General features: G+C 49.9%; 1 protein-coding gene across 1 annotated transcript; it reads left to right on the forward strand.

Moving 5' to 3' along the window:
• Nucleotides 1-5,759: 5,759 nt before the first annotated feature.
• SCNN1A (sodium channel epithelial 1 subunit alpha) lies at nt 5,760-24,493 on the forward strand. Its single transcript, XM_063114405.1, has 12 exons — nt 5,760-6,133; nt 13,279-13,570; nt 14,515-14,696; nt 18,959-19,062; nt 19,433-19,596; nt 20,031-20,129; nt 20,335-20,461; nt 22,978-23,056; nt 23,175-23,232; nt 23,387-23,442; nt 23,579-23,654; nt 24,137-24,493. Exons 1-12 carry the CDS (start codon nt 5,778-5,780, stop codon nt 24,491-24,493), a joined length of 1,950 nt encoding a protein of 649 aa, XP_062970475.1. The 5' UTR covers nt 5,760-5,777.
• Nucleotides 24,494-25,258: the final 765 nt, after the last annotated feature.

The following is a 25,258-nucleotide window of genomic DNA, read 5'->3' on the forward strand; positions in this document are numbered from 1 at the left end:
CTGCATGCCCTTCTCAGTCCAAGCTCCTGCTTCACAGGTAATCACAATCTCAGATCCTTTGTAACCCCAGCTGGCTGAACTATGTCCGTCTTTCTGCAGCAAGTCCCATGCAGTCACTTCAGCCCTCAAGGACTTGTTAGGTCCTAAGGAAAGAGCCCTGAGGTCTGGGTTTTGATCTTGGTCCATCACTTCACCTCTCTGGGTCTCTTTTTTCATGCCAGCCAAAGCTACTGGTTTTCTTGCAGCCCTATTCTCTACCCTTCCTGGGCTCTGCTCTTTGTCACTATTGGGAACTACCTTTCCCAGACTCCCTTTCCCTCTGGCTTCTGGGTAGGTTCAGCCAGTAGGAGGTGCTGGTAGAAGGCAGGTGGGTGGGAGGAGGGAAGCAGCCAGGCGATTTCCCCCTCTGTTTCTGGCATCGCCTGTGGTTGGTTGTGTCTCCTTCCCTCCTTCCATAATCCCACCTCCTACCGGGTAGCTCCCACGATTTAGTCCTTGCCAAACATCTCTGAGGTTTCTTGGTCTTTAGTGGTACCTTACCCGGCTGGCTTTCCAGCCTTGGAGATGGCAGCCACTTCCTGCTTTGCCATTTTCTGAGTTGCCTCACTGTCCCCTCTTGGTCTTCTACCACCTGTATGTTAAATTCCCTGTGTGAAATTTCTTTCATTTGAAAGATTCAGAAGCGAGCTGCTGATAACATCAAGGTCATGGGTTCGGATCCCCATACTGGTCGTCAGAAAAAAAAAAATAAATAAATAAAATAAAGAAAGACTTAGAGTGTTTCCTGTTTTCCAGCTGGACCATGACAGACAAATGTTATCAATAGATGGTTATTATAATGCCCACCCACCCCTACCCAGGAGGATGAAGAGAGACTCACAGGGGTGAGAAGTGCATGAGCTGTGTGGGCAGGGAAGTGCTGAGAGACCCTTCTTCCCACAGGCCTTGAAGAATCCAAAAGGGGGTTGGTGGGAATGTGTTCTTCTAAATACTTCCTTTCTCTCCTCTTCCCTGCACTGCTCTTAGCCAACTAGTGCCCTTGGAAAGAGTCTGGTAAACACTGCAAAATGTGTAACTGGTGAGTGTTGCCCTTCTCCAGGGTGTTTGCATTTTCAGTGGGGACAATGCCTTAACCCAGTCATTCTCCACTGGGGTGACTTTGCCCCCCAGGAGACATTTGGCAATATCTGGAGATGTTTTTGATAGCGACGACTCAAAGGTACTGTTGGCAGGGATGCTGCTAAGCATCCCATAATGCACAGGACAGCGGCTTTCTCACAACAAAGAATTATCTGGCCCAAAATGTCAGTAGTACCAATGTTGATAAACCTTGTCTTAGCCCAAGGGAATAAATTTGTACTGGTGAACTTCTAAGTATCCTGCCAGGTGACTAGACTAAGAGTGGCAGGAAGGGATTTTCTGGTGCATTATTTTAGATTAAAGACAAATACATACAACACAATTGCAGATAAAAAGACTGCTGTTTTCCACAGTGGCTGCCCAGTGAGGAAAAGCTCTGAGTAGTAAGAATAAAGAGTTACATTTAATTGGTTCAGTCATTTTTACCCTAGAAAGGATAGAGGCCGAAAAGGGAAAAGTGAGAAAAATTTGGATAAATTAATAGACTGCAAATAAATAGGTTATCAGAGAAAGTTAGGGTGTTTGGTGTTTTGGGGATGCTTTCTCACAGCACATTCCTCTCTGTCAAAGATAAACCTCGCGTCTTATCCAAGTTGCTAATTCTGCTGTCTTCTGCAGAGTGGGTCAACAAATAGTGATCACTAGTCATTGAGGTCACCAAGATGAATAAGCCTGGTCCCTGTCCTCAGAGGACTCATATGATCTACACATATGTAAACACACACACAAACCACTGTGTACTGTTGTTATCATGGTGTGTGTGTGTGTGTGTGTGCGCGCGCGCTGAGATATGCCCTCCCTGGGAGTGTGGAGGAGAAAGTGATTACTTCTATCGTTTCCTGTCCCCAGAGTGCAAGAGGCAGGAAGACCCTTCCCACTCAGTCCTCTCCCACTGCAGACCCTCTGGTTTCACTTCTCTTCTGGCAGCCTTTGCACATGTTACGGCCACACCACAGGGTTAGAGAATGGCTGATGTTGGGCAGAGAAGGCAGCCCTGAATTGGAAGGAAGGGGCTGGGGCTTTGGGAGAGGCTAAGGGAAGCCCTGGGAAGGGGGGGGGGGATTCCAAGACAAGGCTACAAGGCCCCTGACCTCCTATTGAACAAGACTAAACTTCTCTAGAAGCCAGGTAAGGGCCCTGGGTTTGGAAAGGGGAGGCTCGGTTCCCTCGTGTGTTAAGCAAGGTCTGGGTGCGGTGCCAGCCAGAAAGGGCCTTTGCGGCCAGCTGGGCTGCCTCACCCTCCCCTCCTGCCCTTTCACTTTTCAGAGGAGAGCACTGAGGCTCAGAGGAGAAAAGTGCCTTTTCCAAAGTCACAAAGCTTAAAAGCAAAAATGGGAGTCATAGAATAATAACTATAGCACGACCCCACTTATAAAAACAACTACATATTTTGTTTTTTTAAAATACACGTAAGTCTATAAAGGCACACAAAAAGATATAGTGGGTATACAAATTATAGTGGCCCCTATATAGTGGTGGGAAAGGAATGGGACAAAGAGAAGATTTATCGGTCTACATACTTGTACTTCAGTATTGCTGGAAAGGTGTATCGAGATGAAAATGCGTTTGTGTATTATTTTGGCACTTTAAAAGACAATATCTAAAATGGAGCTCTGACAGAAGTGCAGGTCTCAGATGTCTCTTTTTCTCACAACAGCAAGCTTGCTCCGGTCCATTCCAGATATCGGATGCTGTGGTCTCTGAGCTCACTGCCACTCCCAGACCCTGGCAGGATGTGTCAGGGTCACCACATGCTCTGGCTCAGCCTGGACTAGGCCCTGCAGTTCTTCTCATGGAGTCCTTGAGATGAAACTGTCTGCTGCCATAAGCCAGTGGTTGGATTTCCCGCATCAGCTAGCAAGTAGAGAAGACAGGGAGGTGCTTCTCAGAACTTTGGAGATCAAGCAGTCAGGAGCTGAGTTCCCTGTTCGTAGATAGAACCACCCCGAGTTTAAGGACCTGGATCAAAGGAGACTAGAGTTTCTTGGTGTGTCTGGGTCCTGTGGGCAGGTGGGGATAGTGTAGAGAGTGTTTTACAGAGACAAGTAGATAGTCCAGAGGGCTGATGAATCCATGAACTCTGGGAGGGGGAGTGATTCCTTCCTGGCTTTCAAATCCAGGTGCAGAAGAGCCCCAATTCTTCATGAGTGTGTGGCTCAGGAAGTAAATGGCAAAAGCACTAAACAGAGAATCCCAGAGGAGGAGAAAAATTATGAATTCTGTTTATAACTCTGCTATTTTGTTTTGTGGTCTCAGAAAACTGGCTTATCCTTATGGAGAGTCAGTTTCTTCATCTGGAAAATGAAGGAAAAGCCAGCCTTTCCCTTCCTAGGGAGGGGAAGGTGTCAACGTGAGCAACAAGACCAAGTTTGGAATCCTGGTTGACACCAACTCCACTTCAAGAAGTCACAAGAAAGGAAGCCCCAAGACCAGGCTGTACCCTGAGCCTGGAGGACCCTCCTTCCCTCTTCTTTGCCTGGTAAACTACTTGTCCTTCAAGGTCCAAAAGAGATGCCACCTTCTCTGGAAAGTCTCCTTGCAGTAGGTCCCTCCCCTGCTCTCTGCCAGGCTCCCACAGCACTTGTTTTTATCTCTGCCACCAGAATCCTTATTATATTACAACCACCTACTTGCAGGCCTGTCTCCTTCCATAAGTCTGTATCAGCATTCAGGCTGGGCCTGTGTCTGCATGTTCCATGTAGTGCATAGGGAGGCCCCTGCCAGCTGCTTGCAGGAGGTGGAAGAAGTCCTCTGGGCTGCCTCCTGCAGGGCTCATGAGCAGACTTCTGGCTCTGACTGCCGTGTGTAGGGCCTGGGCTGTGAGGGTGAACCTCCTTGGGCCCTGTTTTTGGGTCTGACTCTCTGACCCTTCCCTCTCTCCTTACTCATTCCTTACCCTCTTGCTGGATTAAGTTTGGACAGAGATTTTGAGATAAGAGAAACACATCGTCCCTCCCAGTTAGCTTTTCCTTCATTCCAGGGCTGGCATGGACTTCGGCCGTGCCCACTCTCTTCCTCCCAGATGGCAGCACTGACCACATCCCTCCCTGCCCGCTGCGTGCCTGCTTTCCCTGCCTCTCCTTGGGCTGCGGGTCTGTGCCCACAATGCCCTGCCTGGCCCCGAGCTGCCTCTCAGTGCCCACATTCCTGCAACCCCGTGACCAAAACAGGGGACATTATACATTCCTGGCCTGGCAGCCAATGGTGTAAAAAAGAACAGAATGTCCCAGGGCCCCACCCAGCCCCAGCTTCACCTGGGCCCCTCCCTGGCCTGGACAAAGTTGGAGGGGGGGATGGCTGGGAGTCAGGAGGGAAGAGGATGGACCAGGAGGAAGAGATATTCCGGTGGGGCCAGGCAGTGTTCCCACGTTAGTGAGTAGGGAGGAGGCTTCAGAGACCGGGGTATGAGGCCGACCCTTGTGTACTCTTGGAGGCATTCCCACGGGAGGGGACCTGAGCTCCTGGAAGCCCACTTGGCACTCCCTCCCCTGCTCTCCTGCCAGGAGAGAGACTCCCACCGGGGCGGCACCCTCCTCTCTGCCTGCGCTCCCGGGGCCTTCCTCCATCCCGCTCTCTCTGTCCTTCACCCCGTCCTCTTCCATTTGTCTCCCTTTCTCTGTCTTCCCTGTTCTCCTGGTTTCCCCACCCTGCTCTCGCTCACTCAGGCTTGTCCTTTGTCCTGTTTTGCCCTCCTGGCTCTGTGTTCAGGATCTTTCTGCTTGTTCAAGATCTCTGACCCTTGGCTGCCATTCTCTCTCTCTCGGTCTCCTCGCCTGCTACGCCCCATCAGTCCCTGGCCAGAGTCTTCTTCAGGCCCCCTCCCGCATTCTCAGCACTTCCCAGTACTCCTGGGTTCACCTGCCCTCAGGAGCTCTCCTCCCTTTGGAAAACTTCCAACCCAGACTCCACCTCTGCTCCTCCCCCTGCCCTGCTCACCTTTAATTGAGATGCTAATGAGGCTTCTGTTGCTTCCATCCCTGGCTGGCGGGAGGGCTCCCTGTCCTGGCTGCTGCACCTGTCAGGTGAGAGGGAGGAGAGGCTTGGCTACCAGATTCAACTGGAAAGGAACCGTCCCAGCCCAGCCACGATCTGGGAGTAGGGAGCGGGATGCGGCCCAGATCTCCTGGATCCCCGGTAGAGAGGGAGTCAGGACACAGCTCAAGGACAGGGCCAGAAACAGGAGAGGGCCCAGACTGAGAGGGGGAAGAGGAAGAGAGGCAGAACCAGAGAGCCTGGCGCAGGAGAGGAGGCAAGAGCACCAGGGAAGAGGCCTGAAGAGGGGCAGAAGGCAGACAGACAGAGGGAGCGAGAGGCAGCTCAGATGCAGAGGTCCTGGAGGAGGAAGAGCAAAGCCGGAGACTGACTGCTCTGCAGACAGAAAGGGAGGTGCTGGGACGGAAACCAAAAGGTGGCCTTATCAGGGAAGCGCAGGCCACTCCAGAGAAGCCCAGCTCCAGCCTCTGGCAGGTCAGCTGGCTCCTGGAAAGGTGGCGCAGGATTGAGAGTGGGCTCAGGTGTGATGTGGGCACAGCCAGGGGCAGCCTCAGTCTGGGTTCAGGGTGGGACAGGGGAGGGCACCCAGGGCCGAGCTCAGCCTTGACCCTGCGCCTTGTCCTCCCCAATCCACCCAAGCGCTCATGAAGGGGGACAAGCGCGACGAGCAGGGGCTGGGCCCCGAACCTGCGGCCCCCCAGCAGCCCACGGCAGAGGAGGAGGCCCTGGTCGAGTTCCACCGCTCCTACCGGGAGCTCTTCCAGTTCTTCTGCAGCAACACCACCATCCATGGCGCCATCCGCCTGGTGTGCTCCCAGCACAACCGCATGAAGACGGCCTTCTGGGCCGTGCTCTGGCTCTGCACCTTCGGCATGATGTACTGGCAGTTCGGCCTGCTGTTCGGAGAGTACTTCAGCTACCCCGTCAGCCTCAACATCAACCTCAACTCGGACAAGCTTGTCTTCCCTGCTGTCACCGTCTGCACCCTCAACCCCTACAGGTCAGTTGGCCCCTCCGTCTGCCACCTCCTGGCGCCTGCAAGGGTGGTCCAGAGGGTGCTGGGGTGCCTGCTTGTCAGGCAGACCCTCAGACCCAGGGGCGGTGGCTGATGGTCCTGTCCCCGGGTGGACCTCCCTGAGGGCAAGATGGAGAGCCCTGTTTGGCAGACTGGAGTCTCTGCCCAGGGGAGCCATCCTAGTGCCTAGGCTTACCCAGAGTGAGTTTGTGGGAACAGCAGTGCCTTCCCCTCGCCCTCCCACCTTAACCCTGCCCTCTTTCTGGAGCAAGATGACAACAAAGAACAAGGCCTCCTCTACCTCCACAGGAGAGTCAGCTGGAGAGGCGAGGCCAGGCTAGGCAGGCGCTGCAGAGGAGGGTGCGTTTGGTCTTTGCTTAGAAGGGGAGAGTATTAGTCCATTTTCTGTTGTTTATAACAGAATACCTGAGACTGGGTAATTTACAAAAAACAAATTTTATGTCTTTCAGTTTTGGAGGTTGGGAAGTCCAAAGTCCAGGGGCATACCTGGTGAGGGCCTTGCTCTTGGTGGGGACGCTCTACAGAGTCCAGTGGAGGTGCAGGGTATCACATAGCAAGAGCTGATCAAGAGCACTTTCCCACATGCTTTCTTCCTCTCTTTATAAAGCCCGCAGTCTACTCCCTGATAACCCACTAGACCATTAACCCATTAATCCATAAATGGATCAGTCCATTCATGAGGGCACAGTCCTCGTGATCCAATCACCCCTTATAGGTCCCACCTTTCAAATACCATACTGGGGATTAACCTCCAACATGTGCACTGGAGGACATTCAAATCATAGCAGGGAGTTTGTTACAGGGAAAGTAAACTGGGGGGTGGTGTACGTTAGGGCTGCAAAGCAAACCTTGAGGCTTTGGGAGGTGGTGGTTGTTACAGAGCCAGAAGAATGGGGCAGGATAGAGAGCAGCCCCTTGTCAAGCTGTTCCCCAAAAGACCTAGGCTAAAATGTGGAGGTGATCCATGCTGGGCTGCACCGTTCACCTGCCCAGGTACCTGACCTTTAAGTGCTTGGGTGTTTCCTGAAGTTTTGGGTTTCCTCAGTGCTCTCTGCCAGTTTTGGGTCTGGAAACCAGAGGGGGGTGGGTCACCATGGAGAAGACAGGAGGGCAGGGCTGAGTGTTTATATATACCTTTTATTTGTATTCACCCAGTCATGCCACACCTTGGGGACACCTGCCTCAAGCAGACACACTGGTAGGCACCTGGCCACCTGGACTCATGAATAATTCATGCAACCTTTATGGAAGGTCAGGTATTTTGCTAGATATTGGGAGCAGAAAGATAGAATAAGGTGGTGGAGATAGGCATATAGACAATGAGCTGCAGCACACTGTGATAAGTATAAGAAACCGTGAGTTAGTCTGCCTTAGAGGAGCGTAGGGCCTTTTATAAGTGTGTGTGAGCACACATATTGGGCATGCATGAGGTCATGCGTGACTGGGATTGGTTACATGTTGGGAGTGGAGGCTCCTCCATACATTCTATTGTGTCCAAAGATGTGTCATAGACTAATAAGGGTTGAGACATCCTGTCCTGGAGAGAAAAAATTGCCCAGCCATTTTGATTAACCTCCATGTAATGTCCAGGGTATGGACCATTTACTAAAGAAGCTATTTTATGAGCCAGACACAGCTAAGTACTCTCCAGGCATCTCATTTAATTCTCACAAAATCCTATGAGACAGGCACTATTATTATCCCAATCTTACACTTACAGAAACTGAGGTAAAGAGAGACAAGTCACAAGGTCACAGAGATAGTGACCGAACTGTGACTGTTTGCCTGATCCCAAAACTGCCTCTTCTTAATTCCCAAGATGTGGGTTGTGGAATAAATGAAATTTCCAATCAGATGTTGATTGCTCTCATTTCAGGGCTAATTCCTCCCTGCAGCCTCCTGTTTCTTCCCTGGTGCCTGCAGCCTTCCTCATCCCTCTCATTTCCTTAAGCCACGGTGGAGGGAGGGACCAAACAGGAAGGGTAGGAACTCAGGCAGGGTGGCAGGCACTCAGTAAACATTTGCGGTTGAAAAATAGATGGGGAGGGCAGCGGTGAATCTGTCGGGGCTTGCATATTTTCCAAGGTTCTGCTGGGTACAGGGCCCTGGACAGTCCACAAAATGGAACCACAGCCCCTGCCTGTCTCCAGGCGCCTGCAGATCGGGAAGTAGGCATCTGTGCAGAAACAGTTCTCTTGCTTGAAGGGCTGCTGCAGGAGTTAGGAAGAGAACAGCCAGGAGAGAGGGAAGTCGGGGAGAGCTCCTAACAGGGGAAGGAGGTTGAAAGCCTCCTATGTGCTCGACCCTGCACTGGGTGCTTTATAGACACTATCTCATCTAATCCGGACAAGTCCAGGGAGGTGGGCATTATTGCTTCCATGTTTCAGGTGAGGAAACCGAGGCTCAGCAAGGTGAAATAAGTTGAGCAAGGGCACACAGTTAATAATAAAAAAATAACAACAACAATAGGTAACACTTTTATATGTTTATGCGCCTGACATTTTAACAAATGAATCTAAATTTAAATTAAGTTTTGTTATTAAATTATTTAAGTCTCACAACAGACCTTGGAAGTAGGTACTACTGTCACTCCATTTTATGGATGAGGAAACTGAGGCCTAGAGAGTTAAGTAACTTGTCCAAGTTCAGACAGGTTGCAAGTGGTGAAACTGGGATTCAAAAATCACCCTCACCCCTTACCAAAAGCTAGCACATCTTAGGTTAGCAGCTGAGTCACAAACCAAGTGTTTTTCTTTCAAAGCTCTTCCTCCCATTACGCTTTGAGTAGGGACCAGGCAAAGGCATCCTAGGGTTGGGGACAGCTGGTGGGAGCCCAGTGAGAAGAGCAGTGGTAGGAGGAGGGGCACCTGTCAGGAGTGCAGGAGGGGGCTCCAGGGCTGCGGGCTCTTGTTGAAGAGACAGGCAAGGGGTGGTGGCCAGGTTGACGCAGCCTGAGGGGTGCTGACCTGAGTGGGAGTCACCACTGTAGAGCACAGCTCAATAGGGAAGGGTGACGTGGCCAGAGAAGAGACGGACAGCTTGGAGCTGGTGATGAGAGAGAGGATGGAGCAAGAGGCAGAAGAGGGGCACAGAGGGACCTGAGCCAGCTTGGGAAAAAGGAGACCCAGCCAGAGATGTGGTGGCTCATGTTGTGAAAACAACTCCAGACAAGTTGGGAGACCTGGATTCTTCCAGTGTGACCTTGAGAAAGACACTTCACTTTCCTGGGCTTCAGGCCCCTGTCCACATCTTCCTGATAGTCAGTGGTCTCTTCACTTTGTGTCACTCAATGTTTTATAAGTTAGCCCTCCAAGAGCTTCATGTGATAGGCAGAGCTGGTGTTATGCCCATTTTACAGCTGGGTCACTGAGGTTGAGATTCAGAGAGGGTGGGTTACTTATCCAGCATTACATAGCTTGAAAGTGTGTGGAACAGCGGGACCCACATCCACTTGACTCTGGCTCTGTTGCTCTTTCTGGGGCACGATGTGACCCTCCGAAAATAGCAGGGCCAGAACGAAGAGCAGGGTAATTGTTGGAGTGTTATCTGACCCATTTCGTGGCCACGAGATCTTGAGCAAGTTATCATGCCTCAGGTTTTCCACCTGGAAAAGGGGATGACAATAGTGGCTAACAGTACACTGAGTTACACTGAAGATTTAATTAAATAAAGTGCATACTAATACCACAGTGCCTGGCTCATAGTAAGTGCTCAGTAAATACAAGCTATTATTACTGTTCTTTTAATGACCAATAGCAAACAAGTCTCTTAGAAGGCCAAACACACACCTTCGATCTGAGCTCCATTTTCTCCTATGAGGGGCTGTGAGAGCTGATGCCTGAGGCCCTGCCAGCCAGCCTTTTACAATGAAGATGGAAATAGGTGGGCCGGAGGAGGATGTGACCACCTGGACTGGGCAGTGGTGAATGCAGCTGACCGTTAGGACCATGGGGGGTGGGGTCTGTTAAATGGCCTTAGTTTGGGACCCACTCCAGACCCTCTAAACCTGAGTCTTTGGCAAGTAGGTGCCCTGAGTTGGTATTTGACTTTTTCTTTAAGTGAAGTATGATTTACATACAGTAAAATAAATAAATCTTGAGTGCCCACTGAGGTTTGACAGTCAAGATGTCAAACATTGTCGTTACCTGGTGCCCCTTTCCAGTCAATTCAATTTCTCTTCCTCTCCCACTGTCATTTTCTGAATTCTGTCACCACCAGTTAGTTTGGTCTGTTCTTAGACTTCATATAAATGGAATCATACAATATGTATCTTCTTGTATGTGTGTCTGGCTTATTTTGCTTAACTTAATATTTCTGAAATTCTTCCATTTTTTTTGCATGTATCAATTCCTTTTTATTGCTGAGTGGTTTTGTTTCAAGCTTTTTGGCTATTGTGAATAAAAGTGCTATGAACATTCCTATACAAGTCTTTGTTTTCATTGCTTGTGGATAATAGCTAGGAGTGGAATCGGTAATATATCTAGAAGTGGAATAGCTGGGTCAGATGTATGTTTAACTTATAAGAAACTCCAAAGCAGTTGGGCCATTTTATACTCCAATCATCAATTTAGGAGAATTGCAGTTGCTTTACATTCTCACCAGCATTTGTTGTTGTCACCCTTTTTAGTTTTAGCCTTTCTAATAGAGGTTAAATGGTACCTCATTGTGGTTTTAATTTGCATTTCCCTGAAAGCTAATTATGTTGAGTGCCTTTTCATGTGTTAGTGACTGTTAGTGTATATATATATATATTTGCTCCTTTAAAAAATGGTTTGTCTTTTTATTGTTGATTTGTAAGAGTTCTTTATATATCAGGATGAATTCTTCATTAGATCTTTCTCTTTTCTTTTTTAAAAAATAACTGCTGTATTGAGACATAATTCACATACCTTACAATCTACCCACTTAATATGTACAATCCAGTGGTTTTAAGTATATTCGTAGAGTTGGGCAATTATCACCATAATTTTAGAGCTTTTTCATCACCTCATAAAGAACCCCCACCCCCTTTAGCGATCACTCACCTTTCCCCCATCCCTCAACCTGCAGCTGTGGGCAACCACTAATTTACTTTTTGACTCTATAGATTTACCTAGTATGGACATTTCATGTAAATACATCATACTATATGTCGTCTTCTGTGAATGCCTTCTTTCACTTGCAAATTGTTTTCAAGATTCATGTTGTAGCATGTATAGTACCTAATTCCTTTTGTTTCAGAATAGTATTCCAGTGTATTGATAAACCACATTTTATTTATACTTTCATCAATTGATCAACATTTGGATTGTTTTTACATTTTTTTTCCCTTGAGTCCAGGAAAGGTAACATTTCTACTTTTTGGCTATTATGAATAATACAGCTATAAATATATGTGCACAATTTTTTGTGTGGGTGTATGTTTTCATTTCTCTTAGGAGTGGAATTGATGAGTTATTTGGTAACTCTGTGTTTAACTTTTTGAGGAACTTCCATATTGTTTTCCAAAGTGGTTGTACCATTTTACATTCTCATCAGCAGTGTATGAGGGTTGCAGAGATCTTTTTAAAATGTAGATATGTTCCTAAGAGTGTCTACCTCATAGGATTGCTGTGGAGGATATTTGTTAGATGTTTTTCTTACAAGACAGTTTTGCTTACTCCAAGGTCATGAAGATATCATCCATCTTCTAGAGTCTTTATGGTTCTGAAATTTATGTTTAGATCTGTGATGTCTCGAATTAATTTTCGTGTATAGAATAAGGTAGAGGTGGAGGGTCATTTCCCCCCCCATACAACATCCAGTTGTTCTAGCAAATCTGTTAAAAATTAAAAAAAAATTTTCCACACTCAATTGAATTGGTGCTTTGATCAAGTATCAGTTCATCTTTCCTGAACCTTTTGAATTACCCTCTTACGCGTGAGTTATTACTTTACTCTATTCTATTCCATTGACCTATTGTCTGTCCTCACCAAGAACCACAGTTTAGATTATGTGGCTTTATAGTAAATATTAAAGTCAGGTAGAATAAACCTTCCAACTTTGCTCTTTTCCAAAATTGTTTTGGCCATTCTAGATTCTTTTCATTTCCATATAAATTTTAGAACCAGCAAGTCGATTTCTTAAAAATAAGTCTGCTGAAATTTTCATAGGGATTATATAGAATCTAAAGATTGACTTGGGAGACATTTTAACTACACTGAGTTTCTGATCCATGAACATATATATCTCTCCATTTATTTTGGTCTTTCCTTCAGCAGAGATTTCAGTGTAGTTTTAAGTGTAGAGATCTTGCACGTCTTTTGTTAGATTTATTCCTGGGTATTCAATGTTTATGTTATTTAATATGGTGTTGATTTTGTGATTTCATTTCCAATTTTTTTGTTGCTAGTATGTAGAAATATAATTAGTAATTTTTATGTTGGTTTTGTACTCTGCTACTTGGTTTAATTTATTAGGTCTAGGTGTTTGTTTTGTCTAAGTAGATTGTATCCCTAAGGCCCTGCTACTCTGGACTTTCATGATTGATATGGTAATAAGACTTCTCTTGAGAAGAACTGTGAGGATTTAAACTGAACAGTGTTGAATTTATGGTTTGGACCCCAGCCAAAACTCATTAAAACTGAGTCTTTTGCGGAGACAGGGGTGGCATGAAGTATTTTAGATTCTAAAAGTGCAGATGAGAACCCCTAATTCAGAATGTGCCGGGTGGTAGAAACAGGCCCAAAGGCCACAGTCGCTTGAGGGTCAGGGCAGGATGACCAATGTGCACCGCCTGTTCGGGGAGTGCCTGAGCCCAGGCCGAGGCCCCCGCCTTGGAAAAGGGCAGACAAGTTCCGGGTTCCCTCCCAGGTCGGGGCAGGTGGGAGGACAGCGCCCGACAGGCGCCTCCTGCCTCTCTCTTTCAATAAACAGGTGGCGACAAATGCAGCCACGGCCGGGCTCGCTGTCGCCTCCACGCCTACCGCAGACACACCTTTCTACACCCCCTCCCTCGCGAGACAGCCCTGGAGACACCAGAGCCATCCCCCCTGCAGACCTCTCCAGGATGAGGAAATTGAGTCCCAGACGGGCCTGGGATTCGCGCGAGGCCGCCCCTCGTCCGACCCTTTTCCCGTCACCCCTTTCAGGTATCCAGAAATTAAAGAGGAGCTGGGGGAGCTGGACCGCATCACGGCGCAGACGCTCTTTGATCTGTACAAATACAACTTCTCCAACATCCTCGCGGCCCACGTCCGCGGCCGTCGTGACCTCCGGGAGACTCTGCCGCACCCGCTGCAGCGCCTGCGGGTCCCGCCCCCGCCCTCGCCCCCCTCGCCCCCCTCGCCCCCCTCGCCCCGCCGGGCACGCAGCGCCACGTCCAGCTTGCGAGACAACAACCCCCAAGTAGACCGGAAGGATTGGAAGATCGGCTTCCAACTGGTAAGGCCCCGCCCCTGCCGGCGGGCGACGCCCCGCCCACTGCCCCGCCCACTGCCCCGCCCGCGGCTGGGTCCACTCGCAACCTGGACTCCGCCCCCTTTCCAGACCCGCCCCCTTTCCAGACCCGCCCCCGCAGCCCAGTGACAGGAGGCGGGGCCTCGTCGGCGTGCAGGTAAGTAAAAGTGAATAAAGTAGAAAGAAGTACGTTCGTAAAAGTAAAGTAAGTAAATAAAACCAGTAAGTAAGTAGAACAAGTAAATACAAAAAATAAGTAAATAGAACAAAAAATAATTAAAGTAAAATAGCAGCCGCTGTACTCCGTCTCTGGGGTCTCCCAGCTCGGGGGCTTTGTTGGAGCGTGTAAACGGCAGGAAGGCAAATCTGCTGTGGAACAGGCAGCTTTCTAAATTTCGGTCCCCGCCGGTAGGAATCAGTTGAGACCCTCCAGTGTGATGGAGAACTGGGGCTCAGCCAGCCTAAGATAGAGAATAAGAAGGCAGTAAAAAGGGAGACTTAAATTAAAAAATGAAAATAAAAAAATAAGAGAGAGTAAGAGGAAATGGGAGAGGAGCTGAGGGAAGGAGAAAGAGAGACCCTCTCTAGTGACAGTGGGCCGCACCCCCAGGAGACTGGAGCGCCAGTCCCCCTCTGCCTCAGTCTTCCCATCAGTGAAATGGGGAGAAGGATTCTTGCTCCTCCCCCCTGCAGGGGCTGTGCACGTATACATGAACCACAACCATGTGCGTGTGGCTCCTGGTTGCCCACTGCTTCCTTGATCCCATGTTCTCCTGGTCCACTCTCCCGGGGCTTCTCCTCTCCTTCTGTGCTTCCCCACTCCTGTCTGTCAGTCCTTGTAGCCCCAGACCTCTCATTCTTTGACCTTGGCCCTGCCCTGATGCCTGTCCCCTACTGCTGGCCCTCTGACGTCTGGTCTCTGTGTCTAGTGCAACCAGAACAAATCGGACTGCTTCTACCAGACATACTCGTCCGGGGTGGATGCGGTGAGGGAGTGGTACCGCTTTCACTACATCAACATTCTGTCCAGACTGCCAGAACCCCCGCCATCCCTGGAGCTGGGCAACTTCATCTTCGCATGCCGCTTCAACCAGGCCTCCTGCAACCAGGCGTGAGTCTGTCCTGCCTGCTCAGCGCTCCCCATGCAGTCTCCTTCCCTGGGTCAGCCTGAGGCCCTGCATGGGCAGGGCCCGGGAAATGCATGTTGACCAAGTAAATGCCTGCGAGCCGGCAGGGGAGAAACACTGGGCTCAGGTCCACGATTCTGCCCCATGGGTCGCCCTGCAGACTTCTGCTGCTCCTTGCACCACTGGATCTGTGTGCAGCAGCCTCCTCCCTGGCCCACCAACCCCTTGATCCCATGCTGTCTTGGGTCATTCGCCAGGGGAAGGTTGAGGCTCAAGATCTGACTTTGAGAATCCATGGGCTGGAAGCATGTTTCTCAGTCTTTCTAAGACCTCTTTCTCACTAGCATCAAAGCTTGAAAGGGCCTGGGGGGTTATCTAGTCCCCTGATCCACTTCCTCAGATGAGGTTGGCAGTAGTGTGTGGTGGAATAGCATGGACTGAGTGACTAAGCCCAGGTCCCCACTCTGGCTCTGTTACTTCCTGGCCGGGTGACTCTGGGCATTTCATATCATTTTTCAGAACCTGTTTCTCTGTTTGTAAAATGGAAGTAAAACAAAACACGAAAAGCAAGATTCATTCAATGTTCATTCAACAAATATTTTTGACTGTCTGGACTATGTGCCAGTCACTGTTATAGGCATTTGGGATACATCAAAGAAAAAAATACCTAGTCCTTGCCCTTTTGGCACTTTTGCTCACGTGGTGAAGATGACGATAACACATCTCAGAGTTATACCAAGCGTGTGAGCTAACAAGGGGGGATGGTGCACTTTACAGACAGCATTGAATGATGGTCTCTTTACTCCTGCACTCAGACAGTGAGGTGATTTGTCCTAGGGCGTGGGGTGGGCCCTAGCTGAGGATTCTTCCCACTCCACTGCCCCTCAGGCATTTTTTTCTATTAGGACCCCTGTCATAATGTCCTTGCAAGGGGGGTCATGGCAGCTGGTGGCTCTCTGAGGACTGGGAGAGGCTAGGAGTGAGGGAGGCCCCCTTCTGCAGCCTCTGGCCCCCTCATCCCCCTGTCTTCCCCTCCCACTTCTGCTCCTTGCTTTGCAGGGGCTGTCTCCCCCTGCCTGGCTGAGGAAGGGTACTGAGGCAGCATCCTTTTGCTACAGGGGCCCTTCCCTCCCGTGTCACTGGAGAATGGCAGCCGGGCCAGGTGTCACCTGCTTCTGCCCCTACCTCTCGCCTCTCACACACTCTGCCAAACACACAATTTTGTCCCTGTCTCTAGTGTTTGTCTTTGTTTGAGGACAGAAGCTACCAGCTGGGAAGTGAGACGGTAGCAGCACCTAAGCCTGAGTCAGCCCACACCTGCCACCAAGTCTCTCTGTCACCTTCCCACCTGCAAGTTTCATACATTTTCAGCCTGATCTTTCTCCTTCGCCTGCTCTGTGCCTCTGCCTCTCCATTGACTGCAAATCCATAGTTCATCTTTGTCTTGGCACTTAGGTCACTTGCTCTGCTGAGAACCTCATCATGCCTGACCTGGATCATCATAGCTGCCCCTCATGTGTTTTTCTTTCTTTCTTTCTGTTTGTTTGTTTGGTTTTGCAGCTGGCCAGGAAAGGAAGCTTTATACTTCACTGTTCTGACTTCACTTCACTCTACATAACTATTCCAGTTAGTCCTGTTTAAAATCCTTCAGTGTCTCTCATGGCCTTCAGAGTCAAGTTGAAGTTCTCTAGCATGGCTTTCTCACCCCTCTCTTCCTCCATATCCAAAACCCTTTCCTCCTTCCTATAATCCTTTCTTTAGTAACCCCTTTATGGAGATATAATTCACATACCATAAAGTTCATCCTTTTAATATGTACAATTTAGTGGTTTTTAGTATTTTCAGAGTTATGCAATCGTCACCACTATCTAATTTTAGAACATTTTTCTTACCCCCAAAAGAAACCTGTACCCATAGTAGTTCCTTCCCATTTCCTCCCCTCCTCCAAGCCCTGGGAGCACTAGTCTGCTTTCTGTCTCTTTGGATTGGCTATTGTGGACATTTCATATAAATGGACTCATACACTATGTGGTCTTCTGTGACTGTCTTCTTTCACTCAGCATAACGTTTTCAAGGTTCATTGCTGTTTTAGCATGGGTCAGTACTTCATTTCTTTTTATGACAGAATTATATTATATAGATAGACCCCGTTTTTGTTTATGTATTCCTCTGTTGTTTCCACTTTTTGTTTTTTGTGAATAATGTTGCTATGAACATTTGTGTGCAAGAAGTTTTGTGTGGACATATGCTTTCAATTCTCTTACGTATATACCTAGGAGTGGAATTGCTGGGTCATGTGGTAACTCTACGTTTAACATTCCGAGGAACTGCTAGACTTTTCCAAATGGCTGCACCATTTTACATTCCCAACAGCAATGTATGAGGGTTCCAGATTCTCTCCATCCTCTGCTTATTATTGCCTGTCTTTCTGACGTTAGCCATCTTAATGAATCCCTGTGATCTTAATGGTAAACTAATACAGGTCTTACTAAGTGCTAAGCACTGTTCTGAGTATAATTTAATCCTCACAACACCCCTTTGAGATAGATATTAATATTATCCCCATTTTACAGATGGGGAAACTGAGGTATAGGAAAATGAAGTAACTTGTTTTGTGTCACATCTAATACGTGTTAGAGCTAGGACTCAAATCATACAAGGAGTTTAGTTCTGGAGTCTGCATTCTTAATCATCACATTATACTGCTTCTCATAGACCACTATATTAATGTGCTTAATGTGTATCTTTTTGTATGTGTTTTTGCAAAATGTGTATTTAATTTACACAAATGGCATTGTGTTATATATCTCATTTCATCCCTTCCTTTTTTTTTTTTTTTTACTAAACCCTGTTTCTATGCTCCATCCATGTTGCTCCATCTAATCTGCTGATTCCACCTGCTGCAAGCTGTCTGTGGTGTGCATCCACAGCATTGTGCCTGTCCCCTCTCCCAGTGAGCAGGACTCACAGGCCCTTCAGGTCTGGCCACTTCTTGGATTCCTCCTGCATCCAGCCTGTGCTCTGGAAATGCTGACTTCGTAGCATATGTGCACCAGTATTTCACAGCTCTGTGCCTTTATTCTTCAAGGCTGATGGAATATTCCAGATCATCTGGTTCCAATCCTGCCATTTTACAGATGAAGAGGATGAGTTTAGAAAAAACAACTTGCTCCAGGCCATTCAGTCAGAGCCCCCTCTTTATCCCCAGCTGGCTTTCTCCTTCTTACTTCTCTTGATTCCTCCTCTGCCTCTCACAGGCCAAAGCCACATCTCTCTCTTCTCCCTGCTCCCATAGCCGGATCCAAGATGACGGGGTAGTATAACCCAGATTCCCTTCAACCCCATGTGGGCACTTGCTATAACCCCACACAGCTTCCCTGTCTGGAACTGAGATTTACTGTCAAATTGTATCTCTACTGCAGTAATGTTACCTCTGTGATTGCTTTCTCCCTGTTCCCAAACTTGTCACAGACCAGCTTTGAACTCTCCAGTATGAGACATGCTGATGCAGGAGGCCTCTGGAAAACACTTGGCCTCAGTCCTGCACTGGGATCTGATCTTCCTCCCCTCAGTTCTGTGCTCATCACTGGTCTCTCCTCTAACACCGTCCTTCTCCATCTCTCCATTTCATTCATTTAGTCATTCATTCACTTGACAACTATTTGTTAACTATCTCTTATATCTCCTGTACACCAGGAACTATGCAACTAACCCAGAGATGATGTAGGGATGAATGAGGCGCGGCTCTGTCCTCAAGGAGCTCACAGTCCAAATGGGGAACTAAGATTTAGACATGTGAGAGTTAGGGACACTGCAAGAGTCATTATAATGCAACACAGTGACACAAGAAAGGCCACAGAGCAGTGTGTAAGTCAAGACCAGTGAGGTCAGATGGCCTACAGGGAGGAGCCTGGGCTAGAAGATGGATGACCTGGTTTGAGTCCCAGGTTCATTGGCACTGTTTGTGTGACCTTGGGCCAGATGCTTGACCTCTCTGAGCCTTAGCTGCCTCTTCCGTGATGTGCGGATGAGGCCCTCGCGGGCTGTTGGGTAGAGTGACCGAGGGAGCAGGGGTAAAAGTTCCCTGCATTGTACAAGTGTGTAGTAGGTGATCAGGAAACAACTGCTCTGAGAGGCGCAAGTCCTGCAGGAGTTTCAGGGAGCGGAGCTTTTCCTCTGCCTCATCTTCCTGCTCCCCTGACCTCCTACATGCTTCTCCTGACCCTGCTCTCTCTCTCCTGGTAAGGAATTACTCTCACTTCCATCACCCGATGTATGGGAACTGCTACACTTTCAATGACAAGAACACCTCCAACCTCTGGATGTCTTCCATGCCTGGAATCAGCAACGGTGAGCAAGTCCCTGTTCCCTTAGTGCCCAGTCTCTGCCTCAGCCCTTCCCAGGACTCTGCCCACCCACATTTACTTACCTTGAGTCCACCTTCTAGAGATGCTCTGTACCTTCTGTCTATCCTGGAAGGAGGCCGCTCTGTTCTTTCTCCCCCATGGGCACCACATAGTCCATTCCAGGTGTGAGAGGAACCCTGTCCCTGTCCTTCCTGCCTGCCCTCAGAATACAGCACCGGGATTGTCTCTTCTCAGGTCTTCCTGGCCTTGCTCCCCTCGGAGCGTTACAGACTAGGCAAGGTGGGAGGTGGGTCTCTATCCCCAAACTCTTCTCCAAGACACCCTTCCCCCATCTGCTCCCTCTGCACCCCCAGGTCTGTCCCTGGTGCTGCGCACAGAGCAGAAGGACTTCATCCCCCTACTGTCTACGGTGACCGGGGCCAGGGTCATGGTGCACGGGCAGGATGAGCCTGCCTTTATGGATGATGGTGGCTTTAACTTGCGGCCTGGTGTGGAGACGTCCATCAGCATGAGGAAGGCAAGTGTGCTGACGGGGAGGCTGAGCAGGAGAGCCCCAGAGTGGAGAGAGGCAGAGAGAGGGCATGGGGGTGACTTGGTGGCCAGAAGACTGTGGGGGGAGATGATATGGGGTGGCCTTGAGCTTTTGAAGGTCTTCAGGAGCAGGAATTAGGGGTGAGGGGCTGGCAGAGTGGGCACTGGGAAGTAGGACCCGGGGAGTGGACCTTGGCTGAGAAGAGCTTCAGGGCATCCCAGGGGATTCTTTGGGCCCGGTGTCCTTGCAAGTAGCACTGGGGTGGGCGTTGGGGGCTGCTGCGGACATGGTTTGAGATGGTGAAGCAGATGGGAGGGGCTGGCAGGGCTTGAGATACATCCTCGGACTGAGAGAAGACGGAATGCAGGCAGAGGCCACTTGCTCTGACCTATGACCTCTTGGGGTGTTTGGGGTCATAGGAAGCCCTGGACAGACTTGGGGGTGATTATGGCGACTGCACCCAGAATGGCAGCGATGTGCCTGTCAAGAACCTTTACCATTCCAAGTACACACAGCAGGTGAGCCCCATCCCGTTTCTGTGGCCCTGTCTCCCAGGCCTGCACTAGTTGATCAGTCAGGGTTGGAGTGTGAGCGTGTTTGTGTGTGACAGAGAGGCAGGTTGGGGGTAGGGGTGCGCAGGCTGGTGGAAAGAGGGACGTTGAAGGTGGCGCCAAGTGGGGGAGGGGAGGGCCTGAACCCCGTCCTCTCCGCCCTGTCCTCCAGGTGTGCATCCGCTCCTGCTTCCAGCAGAGCATGATCACACAGTGTGGCTGTGCCTACATCTTGTACCCGCGGCCCCAGGATGTGCAGGGCGTGGAGTACTGCAACTACAGGAAGCACAGCTCCTGGGGTGAGCCCTGCCCCGCCGGCCAGCCTTCCTCAGGAGCTCTCCCCTCCCAGTCCCCTCTGCCCGTGGCATGACTTTTGGCCCCCACCAGCCCTGGCCAACTCTCCCCCGTGTTTTTCTGCCTTAGTCTCCGACTCTCTCTCTCTCTCTCTCTCTCTTTCTCTTTCTCTCTCTCTTTTGTATTTTGTGTGTTTGTCAGGGAATTGTCCCATTTAAAAATAACCCACAGCATCAGGAAGGAAGAAAGTGTCCAGCAGTGCCGGCTCTGGCACGTTCTGCCTGCAGCTTGCCGCCCGTTCCTCTGGGTGCTCGGCAGGGCTGGTTCTTGGGTTTGGGGGGCGCAGGAAGACAATATTAGAAGTTATATGTGTCTGTCTCATTCCTCCACATTTTCCATCTTATGTGTGTTTTAGATTGTGCCATTCAGTAGTACTGGCATATAATTTATAGATCAAATATCTATTTTGGACCTGCTTATTTAAGATCTTTTTCTACTTGGAGGAGGGCACCATCAAAAAAATTTGGAGAGCCCTGGAATCTCCTCCTTATTGTGATATAGGAATAGACAAATCCTTTGTGGCTGCAGCTATTCAGCAGGGAAGCTGTGTACTAGGAAGCTGAGAGAGAAAGAAAATCCCAGCAAGAAAATACAGCCGCTCCGGGCGTTCACGTTCCTGGCGCACATGCTCTTATCTGGCACGGCTGGCCCGGTCTCCCCGTGGTTCCTCCTCCCAGGGCTCCCCTGGGCCCAGCTTTCCCACAGCATGGGGCAAGGGAGTGGGTGGGCTGAGGGCCAGCACTGGAGGACACGTGCTAGTGGACACTGCAGACACTGAGGGCCCTCACAGGCTGGTGATCGTCCCACCCAGAGTTTAGTGTCTGCGCCTGCCTTGGTCCTGTCTGTGCTGATCTTTCTGCCTCCTTCCGTCCACACGGTTCTCTCCCCTTGCCTGTCCTTTCCAGTTGTGGCCTCCTGGTTCCTGTCTCTCTGACCTTAGAGGATCGAGCACATCAGAACTGAAGGGAAGCTCAGACCGGGGCGGGGTCGGGGGGGACAATACTCCTCCCTGCCCCAAGCAGTTGTTTCTAAGTTGTTGTGAGTTTCAAAATCTGTGAGTGAAAAATAACAATATTGATTGCTGAGAAGTGAGGACAAGGGAGAGGAGCCTGGGCTAAAAGCACAGAGCACAGCGTGGTGAGTTTCCTGAGGCTTGCTCGCCAGAGAAGGGGGCCCAGCTACTTTCTAATTAAGTATCCCCTGCCCTGGTAGATGGAGGGATTTGGGTCAGAAATAAAGGACTTCAGACTGAGTGACTAAAAGTAGAGATAATGACAAAATAACCTTACTTAGAACTTGGGAAGAGGGGAATCCGTAGTCCCGTTATTCTTTTTTTTTGGTAATAGCTTTATTGAGATAATTCATATCCTTTCCAACTCACTCTTTCAAAGTGCACAATTTTAGTTTAGGATAATTCTAGTTTTTAGTTTTCAGTTTGTACAACCATCACCACAATCAATTTTACAATATTTTTACCACTCTCAAAAGAAACCCTGTACTCATTAGCAGTCCCCAAGCTACCCGCCTCCCCTGCCAGCCCCTGGGAGGCCACTGATCTGTTTTCTGTCTCTATAGATTTGCCTTTTCTGGACATTGCGTATAGATCGAATCTTACAATATGTGGTCTTTCATGTCTGGCTTCTTTCACTTAGCATAATGGTTTCAAGGTTCATTCATGTTGTAGCATGTGTCAGTACTTCACTTCTTTTTTATTTTTTTTCTGGCGGTTGGCCGGTATGGGGATTTGAACTTGTGACCTTGGTGTTATAAGGCTGTGCTCTAACCAACTGAGCTAACCGGCCAGCCCTAGTACTTCATTTTTTTATGTGGCTGAATAATATTATATTATGCAGATATACCACATTTTTGTTTATCCGTTCCTCAGTTGATGGACATTTGGGTTTTTCCACTTTTTGTTTTTTTGGATGATGTTGCTATGACCGTTTGTGTGCAAGTGTTTGTGTGGACATATGTTTTCAGTTCTGCTGGGTATATACCAAGGGGTGGAATTGCTGGGTAGTGTGGTAACTCTACATTTAATCTTTTGAGGAGCTGCCAGCCTGTTTTCCAAAGCGGCTGCACCATTTTACATCTCCGTGGCAGTATATAAGATTTCCAATTTCTACACATCCTTGCTAGTGCTTATTATTGTCTTTTAAAAAATACTAGCCGTCCTACTGGGTGTGAAGAGGCATCTCATTGTGGCTTCATCTCGTCACTCGTTCCCACTTTTCTTTCTGACTCTTACGTTTTTGTCTGTATCCTACACGTGTTTACATGGGTGTATTCTGGTTTTCTTTCCTATCTTGTTTCTTATACATTTTTTGCCACTCATGAGGCATCATTGTAATGCTATATAATTTCCTTGTAAATTGGGTGCCCAGGGACCTTGGGAGACCTCCTGCATGTGGCGGAGGAAGGTTGAGTGCCCCAGGAAAATAGGCACCCCTTGTATCCGCAGGCTACTGCTACTATAAGCTCCGGGATTCCTTTTCCTCAGACAGGCTGGGCTGTTTCACCAAGTGCCGGAAGCCATGCAGGTGAGTGTCCCCTTCCCCAGGTACAGGTTAGGCAGAGGGCTGCTTGGCCAGGTAGAATACAGGGTACTTTGAATGGGAGAGCTTCACCCCATTACTGAGCACCTCTCTCCATCCCTAGTGTGACCAGCTACAAGCTCTCTGCTGGTTACTCACGATGGCCCTCGGTGACATCCCAGGTAAAATGGGGAAGGGAGGAACAGCAGAACGTGTGTGTGTGCATGCACGTAGTGCTGTGGCCTTTTCTGAATATTATGTGTATGGGTGTGTCTGACCCGACGCCATCCTGAAGAGTACAGGGGTGACCTCAGTGATACTCCCACTCTTTCCCAGGACTGGGTCTTCGAGATGCTATCCCGACAGAACAATTACACTATCAAAAACAAAAGGTCAGTCCTGGGGGGTCCCAGCCCCAGGAGAGGAATCCTTGGGAGGGAAGACATCTGGGAAGAGGAATTGATGTTGATGATTGGAGGAGGGTCCAAGAAGGCAATCCGCTACCGTTTCTTCTCCCCCACTCCACAGAAACGGAGTTGCCAAACTCAACATCTTCTTCAGGGAGCTGAACTACAGAACCAATTCCGAGTCTCCCTCTGTCACGGTGCGTCTTGCCTCATGGAGCCTGGGATTCTCTTGGGGGTCTTAGCAGGGTGGCTGTCAGGGAAAACAAGGGGTTGCCTCTGTGGGGCCAGAAGGGCTTGGGCCTCAAAGCTGGGGAACCAAGAAATAAGGGGAGAGGGGTCAAGTGTGAGGTGGAGAGGGTTGGAAGAAGGGGAGCTCGGGCTGGGGAGTGAGGTCTCTGGGGGTGGTGGGAGCGATGGCTGTGCCAGATGGTGGGGAGGAGGCCCCGACGCTGCCCCAGATGCAGCTGCCTCCAGCTGTGGCCCAGTTACCAGTTTTTTCTGGGTGGCACCAGCCGTGTGCTCCTAAGGGAGAAGAGCAGAGGTGAGGGGCTCAGGGACCCCCTGAGAGGCTGAGAGGGGTGGGTGGGGTCCTCTGGGGTGAAGGGAGACAGCTTGGGAAGGAGGACTGGGGCTCCCCTGCCAGAACCCAGCAGGGCGCTGTGCCCCTCTTCCCTCTCAGATGGTCACCCTCCTGTCCAACTTGGGCAGCCAGTGGAGCCTGTGGTTCGGCTCCTCGGTGCTTTCTGTCGTGGAGATGGCCGAGCTCGTCTTTGACCTCCTGGTCATCACAGTCCTCATGCTGCTCCGGAGGTTCCGAAGCCGATACTGGTCTCCAGGCCGAGGGCGTGGGGGTGCGCAGGAGGTGGCCTCCACTGCAGCTGCCTCCCTCCCCTCCCACCTCTGCCCCCACCTTGCCTGCCCATCCTTGTCCCAGCCGTCCTTGTCCCAGCCGGGCCCTGCCTCCTGCGAGGCCTTGGCGGCCCCTCCACCTGCCTATGCCTCCCTGGGCCCCTGCCCGTCTCTGTCAGGCCCCTGAGAGGAAGGAGAGTGCTTCTCCCCCAAGGCAGGTGCTCCTCCTGGTGGGAGGAGATGAGCCTTGGCAGGATGAAAGGGTGTTTGGGGCTTCCTCTCAGAGCTGCCCAGCTACCTTCCGTGTGGGGAAGGAAACGGAGGGGAAGGGGCTGGGGACGTTGGCCAGAGAGCAATGGCCAGTGAAGCTGCCCGGCACCGCCTTGGCTCCTGCTCCATACCCCTTGGCCTTGCCTCTGAACACTCCGGTTTCCCCACCCAAGGGCAGACAAGACTCCTTTTCCCTTGGATCAGCCAAGCCAAACTTGGAGCTTTGACAAGGAACTTTCCTAGGAAACTACTGACAACCAGAACAAAACACAAACAAGGGCACTCGACGGCAGGCATGGGTTTCCTGCCCTATGAGGACCGAGGCTGGCCCTGGGTTAGCCTGGCTGCACTGCTTTTCGGTGACACAGATGTCTGCTCCTCTTCTTGAACTTGGGTGGGGAAGCCTACCCCAAAGCCCCCTTCGTTAGTTCTTGGGCAATTCCCCTTCCCCAACTCCCCAGGGTGGGGGCTGGAGCAGACCACTGTAGGGAAGGCTTGGCACTCCCATCAGACCCAGGGCTCTTCTAGCTTCATGTCCCACACCCCCACGGAGCTGTACTCCAGCGCCTCTGCCCTGTGTCCTTCATACCTCCGCCTGTCTGCTCGAGCTGTCTCCTCAGCCTGGAAGCTTCCCCTCCCATCTACTAGAGAACTCTTGCGCATCCTTTAGAACCCGGCTTAG

Source organism: Cynocephalus volans, chromosome 1 (assembly GCF_027409185.1).
Source record: "Cynocephalus volans isolate mCynVol1 chromosome 1, mCynVol1.pri, whole genome shotgun sequence".
In the NCBI taxonomy this organism is placed as follows: Eukaryota; Metazoa; Chordata; class Mammalia; order Dermoptera; family Cynocephalidae; genus Cynocephalus; species Cynocephalus volans.

Excerpts from the sequence above, each read along its gene's own strand:
- SCNN1A (XM_063114405.1), top strand. The coding sequence starts at position 5,778 with ATGAAGGGGGACAAGCGCGACGAGCAGGGGCTGGGCCCCGAACCTGCG. Across the intron at positions 23,233-23,386 it reads GGCCCTCGGTGACATCCCAG|GACTGGGTCTTCGAGATGCT; the intron begins GTAAAATGGGGA and ends ACTCTTTCCCAG. Across the intron at positions 23,443-23,578 it reads TACACTATCAAAAACAAAAG|AAACGGAGTTGCCAAACTCA; the intron begins GTCAGTCCTGGG and ends CCCACTCCACAG.